We start from the raw sequence: 19,725 nt of genomic DNA, 5'->3' as shown, positions 1-19,725 counted from the left end.
TTATTTGATAATAGTCAACGATTATTTGAATCAAGTAAATTTTTTTCCCCAGTGTAGAATTCTATAATTTATTTTTATTATAAAAGGAATGTTAATAAAAAAAGAAAGGAAATAACTCTTTTAAATCTCATAACTATAAAAAAAGTCTAAATCGCTAAAATTTAATTGTTATTTATATCTAGATGTACCGCATTCGCATATATTTTCACCTAGCTATTTGCTCTTCATGTCGAAAACAATGAGCGGAAATGTGTGAAAGTGACTCTCATGAAATTACCTTTCGATATGGTACTTTCTTCTTCTGTGTTAGTATGTCTATAAAAAGTGAAGGCTTAGATCATATAACTTTTACATTTTTAATATAAAATTTAAAAAATTTTTACGTACTTTAACTTCTATATTTTTTCTCATGGAACTTTAAATTTTTTTAATAATTTTTTTATTTCTACTATAGGAAAATTTTAATTATTCAAATTTGAGAGTTAAATTAATTTAATAGTCAGTTTTTTTAATTACAATCTATTTTTTTTTTAATTTTGTCAGTGAGTTGAATATTTAATCAAGGAATTATGGGAGATGAGATAAGATAATTACGCTGCTAATAAATTCATCTTGAGGCCTCTTAATTATTGTCGGAAATTCTAACTCTGTACCACTTCCATATTTAGAGTTAATTTCTCTAAAATTATGCATTTAAGCCAATTTATTACATTTTTTTTCATCATTGCTGTGTATTTTCTTTTAATGCAAATTTCTTTAATTCCATCAACTTAAAATAATACATTTTTTAAAATGTAGGAATTATTGTAGATGTAATAATTATTATAAAATTTTAATTAAAAAATTGTTTTAAAAATTTAAATATTTACAAAAGATTAAAATAATACTATTCAGTATACATTCGAGCGTAAAAAAAAGATCTTATGCAGGGGAAATATTTTATGTACCAACCGAGGGGTAAAGAAATCAAAAATTGGGGGTACTTTAAAATATTTCGAGATAATTCAAAGTACTTCTAAGTACTTTAGATAATTCAGGATACTTTAAATTACTTCAGATAATTCACAATACTTCAAGATATTTCAAGTTATTTCAGAAAAATTCACAATACTTTAAGGTACTTTAGATAATTTAGAATACTAAAAAATATTTGAAAATAATTCACAGTACTTGAAAGTACTTTAGGATGCTAATACTTCAGATGATTTAGAATAACTTCATCTACTTCAAAGTACTTTGAGGTACTTTAGGATATATTTTACGAAACTTCGGATAATTTAAGATACTTTAGATAATTCACAGAACTTTAAGATACTTCAGGATACTTCACAACACTTCAAATAATTCACGGTACTTTAAGATACTTCAGATAAGTCAAAATGGTATTCTTTTTTGTTAAAATTTTTTGAAAATTTATTTCTGTAAAATAAATTTAAAACAATTTTTCGAAAAATTTCTTTTCTGTGAGGAAAGAAGGTAAAAAGTCGGTAAGTCCGAGAGGTGGCGCCTAAAGTGTGAATTTACAGAAACAGAATGAACATTTTCATCGAAGAGAATGTAGGAAAGAGGCATTGGCAGGAGCTTCAGATTCAGTGTAATGCCAACATCGTTGGGTATGAGGTACTTTCAGAGAAGTATTATGCATTTTCCGTATGCTTAGGCCTAGTACTTAATGTAAATATTGCATGCGCGATTAAAAGTGTCAAGAAAATGGTGATTATAAATCAATTAATGCAAATTTTAAGTGCTACAATAAAGTGAAAACAAGTGCTTATTATGTACCGGTTCATATAACAACCAAGTGTGTTAAGTGTGTGATTTTGATCCTTAGAATTCTGTGTGTGCCTTTCCCTTTTTTGGATATATATTCGGCGCCAAAATGGTAAGGATCAAAAATAATTTGCATACATATTACACATATTTAAGAAAATATTTTTCATGAGTAAAAATTTTTTTCCCCAAAATATTTTGGATCATCGTAATACATATATATTTTGTATAGTGAATTCGTTTATCGCGTTTCCATGACAATATGAGGGACAGTCTATTTTCATTTGGACATGTTTTACGTATTTTTTTTTTTTTTTAAATTATGAAATTTACATTTGTCATTTGACAATTTCCACTTTTTTTGATCAATGTAGGAGAGACAGATAAACTATACAAATGTTTACATTGCTTTTTCTCTTAACCCCTTCGTTACATAATCAACAACGTGTCAGTGTCAAGCTCTAAGCTCATTTTCGATTTGTTGTACTTGACCATTTGCCCGAATTACATATATAAAACACAAGACTGATAACATAAAAGTACAAGGAAACTTTAAAGCTTTGCAAATTTTTCAGATCCGCTATTTTCAAATACTGTTGGAAATAGCAAATACTTTTGTTTGACTTTAAAATTGATTTGAGTTCAAAAAGCTTCCATTATTCACTCACTCAACATTATCCGAATTTCATTACCTTTAATTAAAAATACTATGTTCCTTTCACAAATTCGGCTTTTTTGAAAAGTTAATTTTCTCAAACTTTATACGCACTAAAAATTTCATTCAAAATTTTCATTCCATCATGGAGAAAAATGTTACTATGGAAGCTAATTATTAGCTGTATTAGCTAACAATAATTGCTATCCATATAATATCAATTGGGGTTAGTAACTAATTTTTAGCTAATATAGCTAACTATTTTTCTTCGTGCAATTTCATTAAGGGTGCTCCGAAAATGGATAAATTTCTCATAAAATCATAAACCTTAAAGTGTTTTTATATCAGAATTACATATTAATTTACATATTGTTAAACATTAAATCATTAAACCTTATATGTAAAATTGTCTTCAACACGTGCCTATAAATTTTCAATGGACTTTACAATTAGAAAAAAGAACAGGCGCCCACGAGCGGAACAAAGTGAAACACATATACATGTTTATATCCATATATTTTCATGTAATCTATAAATGGAAATATGTATTATATTATTTCATAGGTACTGTATATATATTCATTCTTGCAAAGAAAAAAAGGAACCCTTTATATAGTAAATGTATAGCAATAATTTTAAAAATTGACAATTTTTCCAAAAAAGTATAAAATAAATTAATTTGAAAATAAACGTGTTTTCAAATATACATTTATTATATTGATTAAATACAGTTTCAGATATACGTGAGATCAGAAATAGAATTATAATTATATTATCATTTCGGAGACTTTAAAAAATTACCAATTCAATTTCAACTCTAAAATGTCAAATTAATTATTATTTAGTAGGTATAAAAAAACTGTAAATTATTTTATATCCTATTATTTAATCCAAATTCTTAGTTTCGTGGCACGTATCTTTTTGAAAATGAAAGTTAATTCAAATTCCTATTAAAGTGAAATTTAGATAATTTTCTACACGGAGAAAAATGGAAAAACGAATAAAGTAACTTTTACTACTTTAAAAGTAAAATTGGACCTGTCTGAAGTTTCTGCGCATCTCTGGCAACTTTTACTCGAAAAATAGTAAAATTGACTATTTCTGTAGTAAATTTTACTGTTTCCGTAGTAATTTTTACTATTTCTGAAGTAAATTTTACTATTTTTGGAGTAAAAGTTGCCAGAGATGCGCAGAAACTTCGGACAGGTCCAATTTTACTTTTAAAGTAGTAAAAGTTACTTTTTCTTTTTTTCCGTGTAGATATAAATCGTGAATGTGATCAAGATATATGTTAAATTTTTCCATAAAATGTTTTTCCCTTTTTTAGACTATTGACTAAATTCTCGTTTCGTGGGGCTTAAATAACTTTAAATTTTAACGGATTTACATAATCCTTGGCTTCCTAAATTTTTAGTTTTGAGTTACTGAATACGAATCTCAACTATACAGAATTTAAAAACTACAGAATTTCAAATTTTATTTTACTCTACTAAATTTTGATCAGTGAAATTCAATGTTGAAACAGAAAAAATTTAGCAACTGATTTCAATAAGTAAGATTTTCACTGATCAGTGAAATATATTATTCATTAATCTTTTTGATAATTATATGTATTTTTTGTTTGAATCAATAATACTTCTAATTACTATGATAATGATTTTTGAATATATTTTTCCCTCCGTGGAGTAATTAATTACTTGATGGATTATCTTATTCCTTGATCATCAGTAGAAATATTCTACTTTGATTAAATAGAAATATTAATTCATCTCGAATCATCTAACTATAAATCAGTGCATCATAAAATTTAAACATCTTTCTGATTAGTTTAATAATTCCAATGGTGCAAATAAAACAACAGTAAATATTTCTTTGCCGATTTTCTAATTGCGAAACAATATTGGCATATATTTTCTAGCATCAAAAGAAACAATATATAAGGTTCCAGAATTTCTTTATTTCTCTTCGAATTTTCTCTTTGTTCATAAAGGAATTTCTTGTTTTTATCTATAATACAATTCTAGAGACATATTTTTCTATCATTTATTCTTGTTGCATATAGAAATTTCCCTTTTGAATTCAGTAGCAGCTGATCGCAAAATCGAAACCACGTGGCAAGTCTCTCTCTGTTGCTAGCAGGGTTCAAATAAAGTCAAGATTTCAAGAGGATAGCATTGCTGCAGTACCTTGACTTTTCCATATCACATTTACATACTATTGCGCATTCGCGAGATGTTTTTATTTTTTGTTTTTTTTTTAATTTTTCACAAATATTGTCATATTAAATTAATTTTCTAAAATACCCTCTCGGGATAAAGGATATAAATTTATTTAGTGATTTTTTTTTTAAATACGTTTCTGAAGTGAGCTCGCAAAATTGTTGGAGGATGTAGGAGCATGCGCTTCTTTATAAGTCGATATCTCTCTCTTCACAAATACCAATAGCCGTTGCCAACCAGAAGCACATTGCACGCGAATCAACATTGGTAACTGTTAACGTCAGCACACGCAATAGTATAGTGGTATAGGTCGTTCTTATATGTACCTTTCTCGCAAAATTCGATTAAATTTATATATATATATTGGCTAGGTACGCCTTGTCTGACATTCTCTCAATTCAATCACTTAGACAGGAATCAGATTTTACTGAAAACTGACTAATTGGTACATTGCCTTTTGCCTATCCCAATACTGGGTACAGGCATAGCTATTCTTGTGCAATATTACAGTAAATGTTGACTTATTTCCAAGTCTTAGAAATAGATTTCAATAAAACTTTTGCACCCAGAACTTTTATGAAATTTTTAGGTCTTAGCAACGGTTCTAATTTTAGTAATTTTTTACTATGAATTTCTAAAATACTAACAAAGGAATTACGCAGAATTGGAATCAATAATTAAAATCTCTTACAACAAGAAAAACCAGAAACAGAAGTAGCTATCCTCTAAAAAATCTCTATAAAGAATCATTAAAAAATAACTAATTCGAAAGCACAAAATCAGTACTAAATCATTTAGAAAAGGAAAATATTTGTTTACCTTAACTATGTATATAACTTAGTGTTAAATATAGTAAAACAAGAATAAAAAAATTTTTTGTTTGTTTTTCCGAAAATACCATTTTTATGAAATAAATCCTCCTTTTTTAACATTTTGAATAATTTATAGCTTTGGGATTACTCTTTTTTTTTTTTTTTGACTATCTATATTTGATGAACGCCTTTTTTCCGTCTGTTTGATAAACCAACAAAAATAAAATACCCTATCGGCTGAGAAAAAAACATTGATGATATAATACTAGATAAAAACGTTGCGGATTCAATCCGCTTTATATAGATGAAAAATTGATTCTGCTTGTTCGGCGGTGTATGATTCGTTCTACCAAAATTAACGGATTTTATTTAATTTTTTTATGGATTTTATAATTGTTTTAAACAAAATTGTAATCTAAAATTTTTTTTTAATACAACTACAGTTGTGATAAATTTTAAGTTATTATTTTAGTCACTGGCTGCGTATATTCAGCAATTTTACAATTAGAATACTGAACAAATTTCCTGTTATTTAGAATTTTCTAAACAATAGGCATTAGTTCTTTTTGCTGTTATAGATAATTAAAGAATGACAATAATGTCATAAAAGGAAGAAAAAAATTAATTTTGTATGCAAACTAAAAAAAAAAAAAATAAACACTTGATGCTAATTATTTTAATAAAGGTCAATAATGTATAATAGAGTATAATTTAAAGGACAATTACTTAAGTTAGGCTAACTTTAAAATAATAGACTCATTCACTAAAGTGCGGTATATATTGCTTGCAATTATGTGAATCGAGTATTGTCATCCTACAACGATTATTGGTTTTGTTAGAGTGATATACTCTCAACCTTGTTTCCGAAACTCATTGTCAGTAATTATATTACTTTAAAAATCATTATAGAGAGAATTTAAAATTATTTCTATAGGAAAAGTAAAATAGCGCATCAGAAATTAAGAAATCGATTAGCAAATCTAATTTTTATTATTATGTGAGCATTTTAAATAAAAATGTAAATTCTACAGCAATTTTTTTCTATTAATATTTCCGCAATTTTTTTTCTTTATCAGAAATTAGTAGTAAATTAAATCGTTCGATTTTAAATTCCATTTAAGGTAACAGCTGCTGGTATAATGAGAAATAAAATTAATTTTATAATTAAGTATTTTTAATTATGAACGAAAAATAATTTAAAAAATGAAAAATATATTTTTGATTAATAAAATCTGTGCTTTATAATCTATATGTTTTAAAAAATGTTTTTAAATGACATTAAAGTTAAAAGAAATTTTCGTGAGTTAAAAGGTCTATATATATATCAAGCAACACACTCAGAGACTTTTTAAAGCTTGGAATTAATTTCTTCTTGGCTGCTACTTATAATTCAATTGAAACACGCAATACTAACGGAGGGCACTGTTCGTAACAATTATTGGAGCACGATATGGTACTAAGTTCACAAAACCAGAACAAGGAACTTATTTCTTTACCATAGTATAAAAAAAATATATAAGGATTTATTTCATTCGAATTAAAAGAATAAAATAAAAGTCATAAAATATTTATTAATATTACGCAATTAATGAATTATTATTTTAAATTAATTATTAAAAAGTTTTATGTGGCAGCGAACTTATAGGAAACTTTGCTCATTAATATGGGTACAGCGAATTAATTTGCTTTAGACCTCATAGCTAACTTTTTATCAAACAAAAATTTTTAACTGAAATATATTTTTTTTTTTTAAAAAGGGAATAGAAGTTAAAATTAATTCCATAGTCACGAACCGGAACAAGGAACTCATTTCTTGTACCGGCAAAATAAAAAAAAAAATATTCATATTTAATTTATTCCCCAAATGAAAAAAGTAACATAAAATTTAATAAAGCCTATTGTTATTTAAGGAATAGATGTTTGATAATACCTATTATTATGTATTAGTGAATGTATAACCTTCAATAGAAATAAAAAATTATTTATTTTTATTTAATTGCATACTGCTGTGAAATTACTGCTTCGTAAATAATAATTAATATTAATACATAAATAAAAATGCGTGAATGGCATAATTATTTGGTTCGCATGAAAGAAGCGAATGCATAGCTTTATATATACAATACAAAGGGAAAGTTATAGTCATTGAACGCCTCTAAACCTTCGATCATTGACACATACATAATTGAAGCACATAACTGTTATTTTGTAATCCAAATGTTGCAATAAATACTTTTTATATTATTCTAGTTTCTGATAAATAATACATTTCTACAGCTTCCAATTTAAATTATGGAATGTGTCTTTGTTATATTTTATAAATATAAATTCCTCAAAATTGATTTTCATAAAAAAAAAACAATTGACAACATATATTTTTCTTTATATAAAAAATAAAAATCGAAAGTTTGACGTCAAAAAAAAAAAAAAAGAAAGCTAAATGAATGAGAATAATTTAGAAAAATCTATTGTATATAGAAAATATCGATGAGGCAATATGGTGTCTTCTTAAGTAGGTAAATCGAAAATTGGAGAGATGTTATATCCGTGTAGGCGCCGAGAAACCTTATACTCATATATATGTTTAAATTGCTTATTAACTAAATGTCATTATTCGTTCAAAGATCCTATCAATTTTATTCTTTTTAATTAATTGATTGACTATAAATTGAATCAGTTTATATTTCTCTAAATTATTATTCTTTATAAGATTGTACTTGATATACCACCAAATGACCTATTAATTTAAAGAATAGTTCAAGGCTTTCACAATATTTATTTTTTCAAAATAGAAAAATAATAATTATTGATGATGTTATCATAATTTATACATCAATAATTATTTGTCATTGATTTCTAAATCATTTTACAATTAGATGACTATATCGAATCATTTCCGACAATATAATTCCTTTAATTATATATAATTACTAATCAAGTGCGGTTGTGTAATAAATTATACATAATTTAAAAATATTTCAAGATAATTCTAAATACTTCGCAGATATTTCAAATTTTATTTTTGAATCAAGTTATATCCGACTTTTCTTCCAACCTTCTAAAAAGAAATTGTTAGCGAAAATAATGAAAATCAAATTGCATCCTCAGCAATAAATGAGCTAAACAATAATCATAAAACTGTAAAGTTGGATGTGTATATACCTATATATCTAAAAGTAAATCGGCACACCCATCAGTTATAGTAGGGTATTCTATTACTTCTGACTCATTTTTCGCGTGTTTGCACACAGTGATTAGAGATCGACGTGATCATTTACGAGTAAATACCGTTACAACCTATTCAAGAACACACAGCGAGTGTATAATTCAGTTTGAAATGAAAAAAAAAAAGAAAGAAAAATTAGCGCGTGTATTTGGTGTAACCGTTTGGCTGCTCGCCTGCAGGTCCATGGCATGTGCCATTGAGACCACTGCCAGGTATAAAAGAGAATGAGTGAAAATGGAATTGGAAAAAATTGGCGTGTGCATGCCATTAATGGTATGGTGCTGGTGCCAGTCTGGCAGTATATGTGTTGGGAACATGTACAACCACACATATACTCATGCTCAGTGAATATATACTTTAAGAGAATATATACATTCTTACGAAATGTGTGTAAGAATGAAACACACGCAGTGGGTCATTTGTTATCCTTCTTGGTTTCACTAGCACCTTAGCACTCTTTCTTGAGACTACCTGTCTCTCTGGCAGATGCTGCATACCGGTCCTTACACTCTCGTCTCTCCTTGGAGCTTCTTTATATTGTCCATTGACGCACACCGAGAGCAACCTTTCCTCTCTATCTCTGCTCTTCCATCTCGTCCAGACTCTCTTTCTCTCTACTATAGTGGTCCACTAAAAGCAAACAGTTATGTCTGCAGTTTGTACACTCCAAACAACTTGTTCCTGCGCGCTATGTGTGTGTATATATATATATGTATTCAGAAAAGTTGTTTTGCGGCAAAAACAAAATGAATCACTTTTTAAAGAATTTATTTAAGTTTATAAATGAATTCTAATTAAATTCGTCTAATAGAAACAAATTCAAACTATCCCTTCTCGCACAGAAAGCCAAATTTTCACTCCTAATTCTAATGAAGAGTTGAAATCAAACATGGAAGCAATAACGACTAGACCAAGTACCTAAAAATAAGATTGAGATTATATTTGACCAATTGAAAGTAGATTCAAACTCCTTCTCGCAGGAGGTAAAAATTTATTCCGGAGCCTTCAAAATGGAGAAAAAAATCCAAACATTCAAAAAAAATAATGAGAATACCCAACTCTCAAAAACGCCCCCTAACCACAGAAAGCAAAATTTACATTCGTACAAATACAGAAATTTCGTAACCCTGATGGAATCGTTCAAACTACGTAACGAATTCTGCAAAATTAGATCACGTATTCCGCGAAACTAAGTCGCGGAATTCGCAAAATTAGATCACGGATTCGTAAAACTAATTCGCGGAATTCGCGAAAATAGATCACGGATTCCGTGAAACTAGGTCGTGGTTTTCGCAAAATAGATCTCGGATTTCGCGAAATTCGGGAAATTAGATAACAAATTCCGTGAAACTAGTTCGCGGAATTCACAAAATTAAATCACGCATTCGTAAAACTAGATCACGGTTTTCGCGTAAAATTAGATCACGGCTTTCGCAAAATTAAATCACGTTAAAATTTTGTTTTTGTTTGTTAATTTCTTAAAAAATTTTACGCAGTTTTTAATATTTTCTATCTACTATTTTTTTCTCATGTTTTGTATGATATTTTAAAGAGTTAAAATTTTAGCTTTGTCTGAAATGTACGACCACGCTATACACCTCTTAATATGCTCGTAAAATACAATCCTGTTTTATCCCACCTCCAACAAAACTGACAGTGATGGTAAATTAGCTATAGATTCTCACTATACAAATCCAAGCGTATATCATATTCAATAACATTACAGTGTAAGTGATATAAAAATTTATATAGAAAGTTAAATTGATGCTGGTTTATATATATATATATATAAATTCAATATTATATTGTTCAGCATTTGTTAACTAATAGTTCAATAAAAGTAATTATTATTACAGTTTTATAAGGACAAATTTCTCTTTCAGGATGTTTCATTTAACTCTCAATTAAATGTAGTGACCTAGAAATAACATGTCGTTTATAAAAATGAAATAAAATATATAGTCAAAGTATCAGTTCTATGTTTAAAATCATAGTGCATGAAGTTGAAAGTCGTTCTATTTTCGCATAATCATATATTCAATACTAAAATCAGGAATAAGTATTTTTGTGTACTATTTTTGTAATTACAAATTTATGAATGTCATGTGATCATAAATTACATGCAGATCGAGTTAGGAACAAAATTACTGGTAGTAATTGACATAGTTTTTTTTTTAAAATAAAATATAAGTTGTTTCAGAACATTCCAGGATAAAATATTAATTTTTGTTAAAAATATAATGTACTTCAAAAAATATAATTCAATTCTCTTATATTCAATATGGTAATATTCTTAGAAATGATTGAGGAAATTTTCTTATCAGTTAAATGTGTAAACACAAGTGTGAAATTATTAATCAAACTTTTTTGTCATATTTATCAGAAATGTAATGTTTTACATTAATGGAGAATTCTACATCAGATTTTTATACAAAATTTTTTGTTACTGAAACATTTTTTTGACCTTATGAAAATAAGTATTTGGAAATAAGTCTAAAAAATATTTTTAACTGCGGACAAATCGAACAGATTTTTATTTTAAAAAAACTAATAACGCAGGGTCAGTGTGTGGCCTTATATTATGAATGAGGAATAAAAAAAAACTATTTTTAACAATATATGAAGTCACTACACGTAATATAATAGAATTCACACTAATATTGTGAAAGAACTGGAGAGTAGCCATTTGGCTTGAAACCAGGGCCAAATTTTTTTCTCTAATTTCATGGTCTTTTTATACATTAAAAGCGCCTTTTATCGTGTCTTACAAAAATATTATTGATAAGACGCATAATATCTAGGTATATTTGTATCGATGATAAAAGACAAAAGAATTTCATTTTTCAAATGAAAAACTATGAGTCATTAAAATGACATTAAAAAAAATATGAAAGATTGAATTTTTCTAAATTAGTATTATATTTTATGTTTCAGGTGGTGCGACAGTGAACCAATTAGCAATATGCGAATAAAAGTGAAAATGATGGAAAAAGTTTGAAAAAAAAGAAAAATAGAAAGAAAAAAAAAAATGTGGAAGATTGATTTATAAATGTTGGGGTATAGAGTTGGGTGAAAATTGGGTGGTGGTATAGTTGAAGGAATGGGTGCTGGGTTGGGTAGAACTGGCACGAGCGGCGGTGGCCTGCTCGAGGCTTTTCCTACGGGAACATTATTTCATGTGGCTATGTTGGGTTTAGATAGTGCCGGTAAAACGACGGCACTATATCGTCTCAAGTTCGATCAGTACCTCAATACTGTTCCCACTATTGGCTTCAATTGCGAGAGGATCCGGGGTAGCATTGGCAAGGCAAAAGGTGAGAAATTATTCATAAAATCGTTTTTTTATAGACCCATCTCAGAGAAGTGTTTTTTCAAATCAAACTAAAAATAACCAGAATCTTAAGTTTTTATACGAAATTGAATTTGATTTTTTAAATAAAATAATCATTTCTGATAAGTTTATAAGATTGTTTATAAATAAAATTTTTTGGATGAATTAGCAGAAACACAGGAAAAACGAAGTGTTATTTTAACACCAGAATTGGTGTTAAAATAACACGCAACAAATTTTACCCTAAATCTGGGTTAAATCTTATGGGTTTTAGCATTGGAGAAAATTACTCGCAACAAAAATAACACCAGCTTTTTTCTGTGAATTTAATTGTGACATAAATATGTTTTGCTGTCGCATAAGTAAAATATTTTTATATATTTAAAATTTATAGGGTGTAAGTAGATTTTCAAAAAGGATACTTATGGCTTTCCGTGTAAGATTATAGGGGGATTTAACACAATAAATAACTATCAAAAACAATTTCATCCCCTTAGGAAGTGTGCAAGTCAGACCCTAAAGTGAACAAATCTGGGGTGGGAATGAGGTCATTATTGAATGAAATATATCGATGAAACTTTTTTCTGACAACTTTTTCTCATTAATATAACTTTATCATTTATCATATTTTGTTTATAATGAGGCTATTTTGTTTAAGTCGGAATTTTCCAAATCTTTCTTGTTTGTTGCAATTTTTAAAAATGACAAAATAATAAATTAATCTTTATTAATGGTGTATTTAGTGTACTTTGTAGTTTCTTAAAAAAGAATATCAATTTTTTTTCGATTTAATAAAAACAAGCTGAAATAGCGAATATAATTAGCAAAAAAATGGTTTTAATGCTTGCTAGGCATTCTAAAGATATTACGCTTCATTTGCCACGTGCTATTAAGATGTTTCATTTATCGTCTCTCTGATGACTCGTGTAAAACAAGAAAAGTAAGAATAGTTGTGCGTTAATGTTTGAATGTTTGCATTTAATGATAACAAACTCTCTACATTTCAGGGTTGCCATAAAGCAGTCTAACATTTCTCTCAATTTGTCAAGTCAAAATGCTAATTAGAATTTAAATGTTTATTCCTTTATGGAGTTACAATAATTTCTATACACACCCAGAGAAATGATATATTTATATCTGAGCCAAATAAATATTTATTTGTTGTAAATAAATTTTTATTTCATTTATGAAAATTAAATAAGAGGGATTTTAACTTCTTTTCGTTTGGCTATAAATTCAATTTTTAGAAAAAATGGAGCATAATGAAATAGTAAGAACTGAGGAATAAAAAAAACCTTTAAATAATCTGCTTACGTAAACACTAAAGTATGCTAATGTAATACTTATATGACCCTTTACCGCAAACCTTCTGACAAATAAAAATTTTAAAAGAAATTTTTAATAGAATAGTTTTTAATAAAAATCTAATCATATATAGAATACGAGAGAAACTATAGGATGAGTTTTTGTTGCTGTGGATAATTTTCACTTTTGCATTTTATCTGCTCTACCTCCAATTGGAACGTAAATTTTAGCCTGAAGCGAATTGCTACATGAAAACTATCTCTCTCAGTATAATATTCCGTACCCTCGTTCATATCATATGTCTTATATATATATATAGCAAAAACTTCATGAAGGAGAAAAATGTTACATGTAATAATCTTCAAAGCTTCATTAATGTTCTTTCGGACGATAATGGTTACAATAAATGACTTCTAGTTCTAAGTAAATCATTAAGAATGGTGTTAAAAATTTTATTTAATACTGTTTTTACTACACTATTTAAGTTTACTCTTTTTTTTTCCTATAAAAGTGAATTTTTACGATCTTTTTATATAAAGCAGTCTAATTAAATCTGACATATATGTGTATATTATAATATTGAAACCTATAATTATTTTATGTTTTAAAATATAAAATAATTTTAAAGTATTTAATATAGAATATTATAATCACTATAATTATACTGTGAGTGGGTTTATTTTTTTTTTACTAATCGAGGGGCAGCCGCACAAGTTAGGGAAATTTAAAAATTGATTCCTCTTTTGTTTAAAAGTATTAAAAAAAATGTTTATTTTTTGTTTGTTTCAGGAGTTGGTTTTTTGGTGTGGGACGTTGGCGGTCAAGAAAAATTACGTCCACTATGGAAATCATACACAAGATGTACGGATGGTATAATTTTTGTAGTCGACTCTTGTGACGTTGAAAGATTAGAAGAGGCTAAAATGGAACTTACCAGAACGGCGAGAAGTCCTGACAATGCTGGTGTTCCAATTCTAATTCTTGCTAACAAGCAGGATCTACCTGGTGAGTGAAAAAGTTGAATTTTAATTAAAATGTATATATTGACAAACTTGCATGTTAAAATTAATTAAAACTATATAAGCATAATGGTACGCGACTTTTTTTTGACATCGCACAAACAGTTTGTTCAACATTGTAATCAGAAAAATATTCATGAAACTTTTGAGTGGCGTGTGATTTACATTATACTTATAAAGTTTAAAACTTTTTAATTATATTATTAGTACCGAGACTTTGAAAGTTTATTCTTCTGAATACATTATTCGTTTTATATTATTTAATTTAATTATTATAAATATATAATAGTTTTCAACAAGGTTCAAATTACGGCAGGTACTATTTGTTTAAATAATTGTCTTAAATAATTATTACTTGTTCATTTATATAATATGTAGATGATTAAAAAATTAACAAGATGGTAAAAAAATGTTCAAAAATAAAATATATAAAAATTTACCGACATAGAAATCTACCATACCGACTGATGGTAAAACAGTTCTTAGGAAAATAAAAATATAAAAATTTACCGACATAGAAATCTACCTTACCGACTGATGGTAACACAAAATCCCTTTAAAAATCATCTCAAATTTTTTACCATCCGTCGGTAAGGTAGATTCCTATGTCGGTAATTTATATATTTTCATTTTTAAAAAACTGTTTTACCAGCAGTAGGCAAGGTAAATTCCTATGTCGGTAATTTAATATATTTTTATTTTTCGAAAAACTGCTTTACCATCAGTCGGTAAGGTAGATTCCTATGTCGGCAATTTAATTTATTTTTATTTTTCGAAAAACTGCTTTACCATCAGTCGGTAAGGTAGATTTCTATGTCGGTAATTTAATATATTTTTATTTTCCTAATTTTATTTTGTAAAATTTCTACAGATTTGAACATTAAGTTTCTAGAAGGTTCCATGGAGTTTCTAGATTTTATGAAATATCGAAAAACTTGAATAAAGTTTCTAAAAGAAAACTTGGATATTCTTGTAGGTTACATTAACTTTTCACAAAGGTGTATGAAATTTTTAGTCATCTCCATTAAGTATAAATATACTTCGATGACAGAATGGATGACAAACCATAACAATAAGTATTCTAATAAAAAAGTGATATTGGGATTCTTCTAGATAACAGTCTTTTTTTGGTCACTTTAGATGACATATTAAATAAAAACTTTTGAGTATAGCACTATATGTAACAACTTTCCTAAGAATAACTGAATATAAATTTTTGGTTTATTTGTATTGTTCACAGGCGCCAAGGAAGTGGGCGAGTTAGAGAAGCATCTCGGAGTTTTAGAGTTGGCAGGAACTCCAGGGAGTTCGTGCATAAGAGTCCAGCCAGCGTGTGCAATCACAGGCGAGGGTCTTCATGAAGGACTTGATACACTCTACCAGTTGATTCTGAAGCGACGGAAGCTTGCCAAGTTGAATCGAAAACGAGCCAGGTAGGGCCGGAGTTCAGAGGACTGCACTTGCGTCTTCTGATATTGCTCACAAAATGTCTCGCCTCTCACGAAGCACACCCCATCTCTCATCTTGTCTTCCAGTTCAGATGAAGACAGTACATAAAAATCCTATATAGAGATTTTCTCGACTGATGTCGTCAAGACGATCGTCTTTTCCGAGAATATTTTGCTCCATCTGTTGTGATATATATCATTCACTCTCTTTGACTCTCTCTCATTTTGCTATAAACTTGCAGTTCGTGTAATTACACGACTTGAAGGCAAATTTTAGACACATTTTTTTTGTGACAATTGATGAGAGAGAGATCATCTTCAAGTTCTGTTTCTCTTTTAAACAAAGAGTCTCTTTGAACTGATGGAAATGTTTTTCTTCAGATGACAAAATCTTCAGAAATTTTATAATCTGGTCCCAACGCTCAAATATAAAATAATTATCGTCGAATTAGATGTAATTTTTAATAACTAACGAGCGTTACATAATAATGTGTTAGAGACGATGTTGATTTTTCAAACTATTTGATATACAGTCACGAAAACGACAAATTAATTGCAAGTGTGGAAATTAAAAAAACGAGCTGTGAGTGATTAGAAACTTTTGAAACAGGGCCTATTTATAGAAAATTTGGGAAAGTTATGTTAAAAAGGTTTTTCCAACAATGGTGCAATATTTCACAAAATTTTGAAAATCACTCCCTTTTAAGAAAAAAAAAAACAATATTGTGTACTTGTGCCTATCCACTTTTACACCTTTATACCTCCAGAGATTCAAACCATGAATCGTTGTCACATAATTTTTTTCCAAAAAAATACACTTGTGTTAATTTGCATGAAAAATTTTTTTTTAATAATACGCTTATTATTATAAATTTTGTGTGCTTTTGAAATTTTTTCAAATATTCTATAGTGTTTTATTTTTCCAGCAATTTTTTGGTGTATATTGATAAAAATTTCTCGAGAAAATTACAAAATTTCTGATTGTATATAGGTATAATTTATGTTTGACAAGTTTTCTGGTTATTTTTTTTATTGTGAAAGAATTTGTGTTTGAAAATATCTAATTGGAAAATGTTAAAAACCTATGAATTGGGCATATCTGATTTATTTCGGAAAATTTATTATAAATGGGAAAAACATATCAAGTTTCTTTATCTCAAGTATAAAATGTTTATAATTTTGTAATTTGGTTGCAATGATAAAGCTCGCTTGGAAATATTTTCATATGTGTGATATCCTGTTTATTAATAGAGACACGAGTCTTTTGGTATTTGCAAAGAGAGAGAAAGAGAGAGTAGTAATTTAACATAAGGTCAACTTTAAGTTTAAAAAAGGCGTCTTGAGATCTTATCTCTCTATATATATATATGAATGTTTCTTAACTTTAAGAAGGAATAAATTCAATTATAGCTCCAATGTCGTTTGTATACAGGTTGTATATATACAGAAGAGAGTCTGGCACTATTCCAGACTCGAAGAGAGTTAAGGCCAGTGTTCTGATAATGTCAGTTTGATTTCATAAGCGAAAGGGAAAATAATTAATACTTTGATTTTTTACCTCTTTTAAATGTTATAAAGCCCCTCCTGCTTTTTTGAATATATCCAATACAAGCACAAACAAAATATTTTTTTATCAATCGATCTCAAATAGTTTCTTTAAATCAATTATATTATTGGGACAATTTTTAATTTCTTTTATATTCCAAATTATTTTTTTATTGTTTTTAATTTTTACAAGTGGACCAAAAATAATTATAAGAGACAAACATTCTTCTTTCAGTTAGTTTTTTAATTAAGATATTTTTAAATTGTTTCTTTACTAAGAATTTTTAATCCTTTTGTCTTTAAGAAATCACTGCCATAAATATTTCATAAATAAAACATGTTAGTATTTTTTTTTTACAAATTGCAGTAAATAAAAAAAATACTAAACATTAAAAAAAAAATTATTACACATACTTCTTTACCAGCAATAAAGCTGCAATACTGCCAATTTTTGAAAAAAAAATTGATTAATAAATTTAATTGAATATAAATTTTCCCAGCGAGCTTTAAATTCAATGAAAAACAAAAATGCAATATGTATATTTTTTTTGTGAATGATTTTTTAAAAAATGACTGTAATGAGTGACAATGCTAGTCGATTTAAGAATAATAATAATAATAATAATAATAAAATTAGAATTAAATATATAAGTTGATGAAAGGTGTAACGTGGAATTTCTGTAAATATATAAAGTCTGAAGACGCGAAAGTGCGTTTACTGTAATTTAACAGGTGCTCTGCCATTATAAATCAGAAAACTGCCCGAGGCGAAATTTGAATCCTCTTTAGCTTCCCTTAGAACCTAAATAGGCCCTCTTTACGATCTTGTAGACTCCCGTAGGCCCTCCTTTGAATCCAAACGTGGAAGAAAGGTAAATTTGCGACTGGTTGAGGAAGCTAAAGAGGGTCTAGTTCGATTAAAAAAGTACAAAAAAATGCAAAAAAAAAACTCTTTTAATTATTTTGATTAAAGCAAAATGAATTTTTTCTTCACACAATATTTCTTTAATTACCCTTTAAAAACTGGAATTAACATATTTTGAAGCGTTTTCAAAAAATTAATAGAATTAGAGCAATTTCAAAATTTTCAATATTTTAATCAATTTTTATACCCTACTTTGAATCCAAACGTGGAAGAAAGGGAAATTTGCGACTAGTTGAGGAAGCTAAAGAGGGTCTGTTTAACCCTACTTTACTCCTTGTAAATTAGGGCTTAAATTTCGCCTCGGGTGGAAGTTGGGTATCGAAAATTTGTTATTGTTGTTCTATTGTATAAAATAAATACCGTTTTCCTAATGTTTAAATAAAAGAAAAATGAAAGTCCTTTCAAACGTAGATTGTTAATAACAATTTTCAGTTTGAATAGTTAATTATTTATGATACTTAAATGTATCATTGTATAATACTAATGATTTTGTAAAAATTATTATATTAAAATTATTTTCATTTACATATTATGTATAAGAGATTATGAAAATAAATAAAAATTTAATTTGATTAACGGATTATTTTCTACGATTTGAAAGAAAATTAAGAAAAGGTTGCTGTGAATTGCATTGACAATGATTATTACTAATAATGATTGCCACAAATTTTGCATTTTAAAATTGGATAACAGATTTAATTTTAAATAAATTTCTCGTATTCATCGAATCTTCAGTAGGAATTTTTTTTTATTGTTATTTGATAGAATTCTTAAAATGAAATTCGAAATGGCCGAACAAAATAGAAAAATTTCGGCGCTATTTTTAAAATCATTAATAAATAAGTGCAAGATTTTGGCAATCTTTTGTGTTGCTAAAAAGGCAAACACTGGTTTTCTGTTTTGTATGGCACACAACCTATTTGACTTATTAGAAATAATGCCTAATAAATATGGTTGTTGTTTTTATATTGACCGTCATTCAAAATTCTATGGTACACTATACATACTTGCCCTTGTTGTGTTTATTATTATTCGATATTTTATCATACGCTTTGATCAATCGATATAGATAACCTATTTATGTATAAATGCATACCGATATATATAGTATATAAGTATAAACTAGAATGATAAAATGATAATGGGGACAAAAAAAAAAAAAAAAACAAAAGTCCATACAGCAAAGGAACCGAAAAAAAATATGATGAAACGTCTAATCGTCGGTGTCAGTGTGTCTTTTTATAAATGAGCTTTTCTAGTTTTCACATACACATACATATATTTCATTGAAAAGCTCCAGATTAATATATATTGTAAATTACATCATGATAGATTAATGTAAATATGCAAATTTGATCTTCTTTTAGGCAAATATGATTTTTTTTATCTATTTATATAAGATTGATATTAAAAAAAAAAAAATTTGGACATTCGTAGCCGACGGTGATAATGTATATTTATAGAGCTTAT

At 27.5% G+C, this 19,725-nt stretch overlaps 1 protein-coding gene across 1 annotated transcript; it reads left to right on the top strand.

The window, feature by feature from the left end:
• Nucleotides 1-1,582: 1,582 nt before the first annotated feature.
• LOC127289589 (ADP-ribosylation factor-like protein 4C) lies at nucleotides 1,583-19,426 on the top strand. Its single transcript, XM_051317599.1, has 4 exons — nucleotides 1,583-1,882; nucleotides 11,617-11,996; nucleotides 14,108-14,323; nucleotides 15,578-19,426. The coding sequence occupies exons 2-4, from the start codon at nucleotides 11,783-11,785 to the stop codon at nucleotides 15,772-15,774; spliced, it is 627 nt and encodes a 208-aa protein (XP_051173556.1). The 5' UTR covers nucleotides 1,583-1,882; nucleotides 11,617-11,782; the 3' UTR covers nucleotides 15,775-19,426.
• Nucleotides 19,427-19,725: the final 299 nt, after the last annotated feature.

Source organism: Leptopilina boulardi, unplaced genomic scaffold (genome assembly GCF_019393585.1).
Source record: "Leptopilina boulardi isolate dan_hultmark-lab unplaced genomic scaffold, ZJU_Lbou_2.1 LbouV2_48, whole genome shotgun sequence".
Lineage (NCBI taxonomy): Eukaryota > Metazoa > Arthropoda > Insecta > Hymenoptera > Figitidae > Leptopilina > Leptopilina boulardi.
The sequence above is the reverse complement of the archived record's forward strand: the minus strand, read 5'-3'. Positions and strand labels throughout refer to the sequence as shown.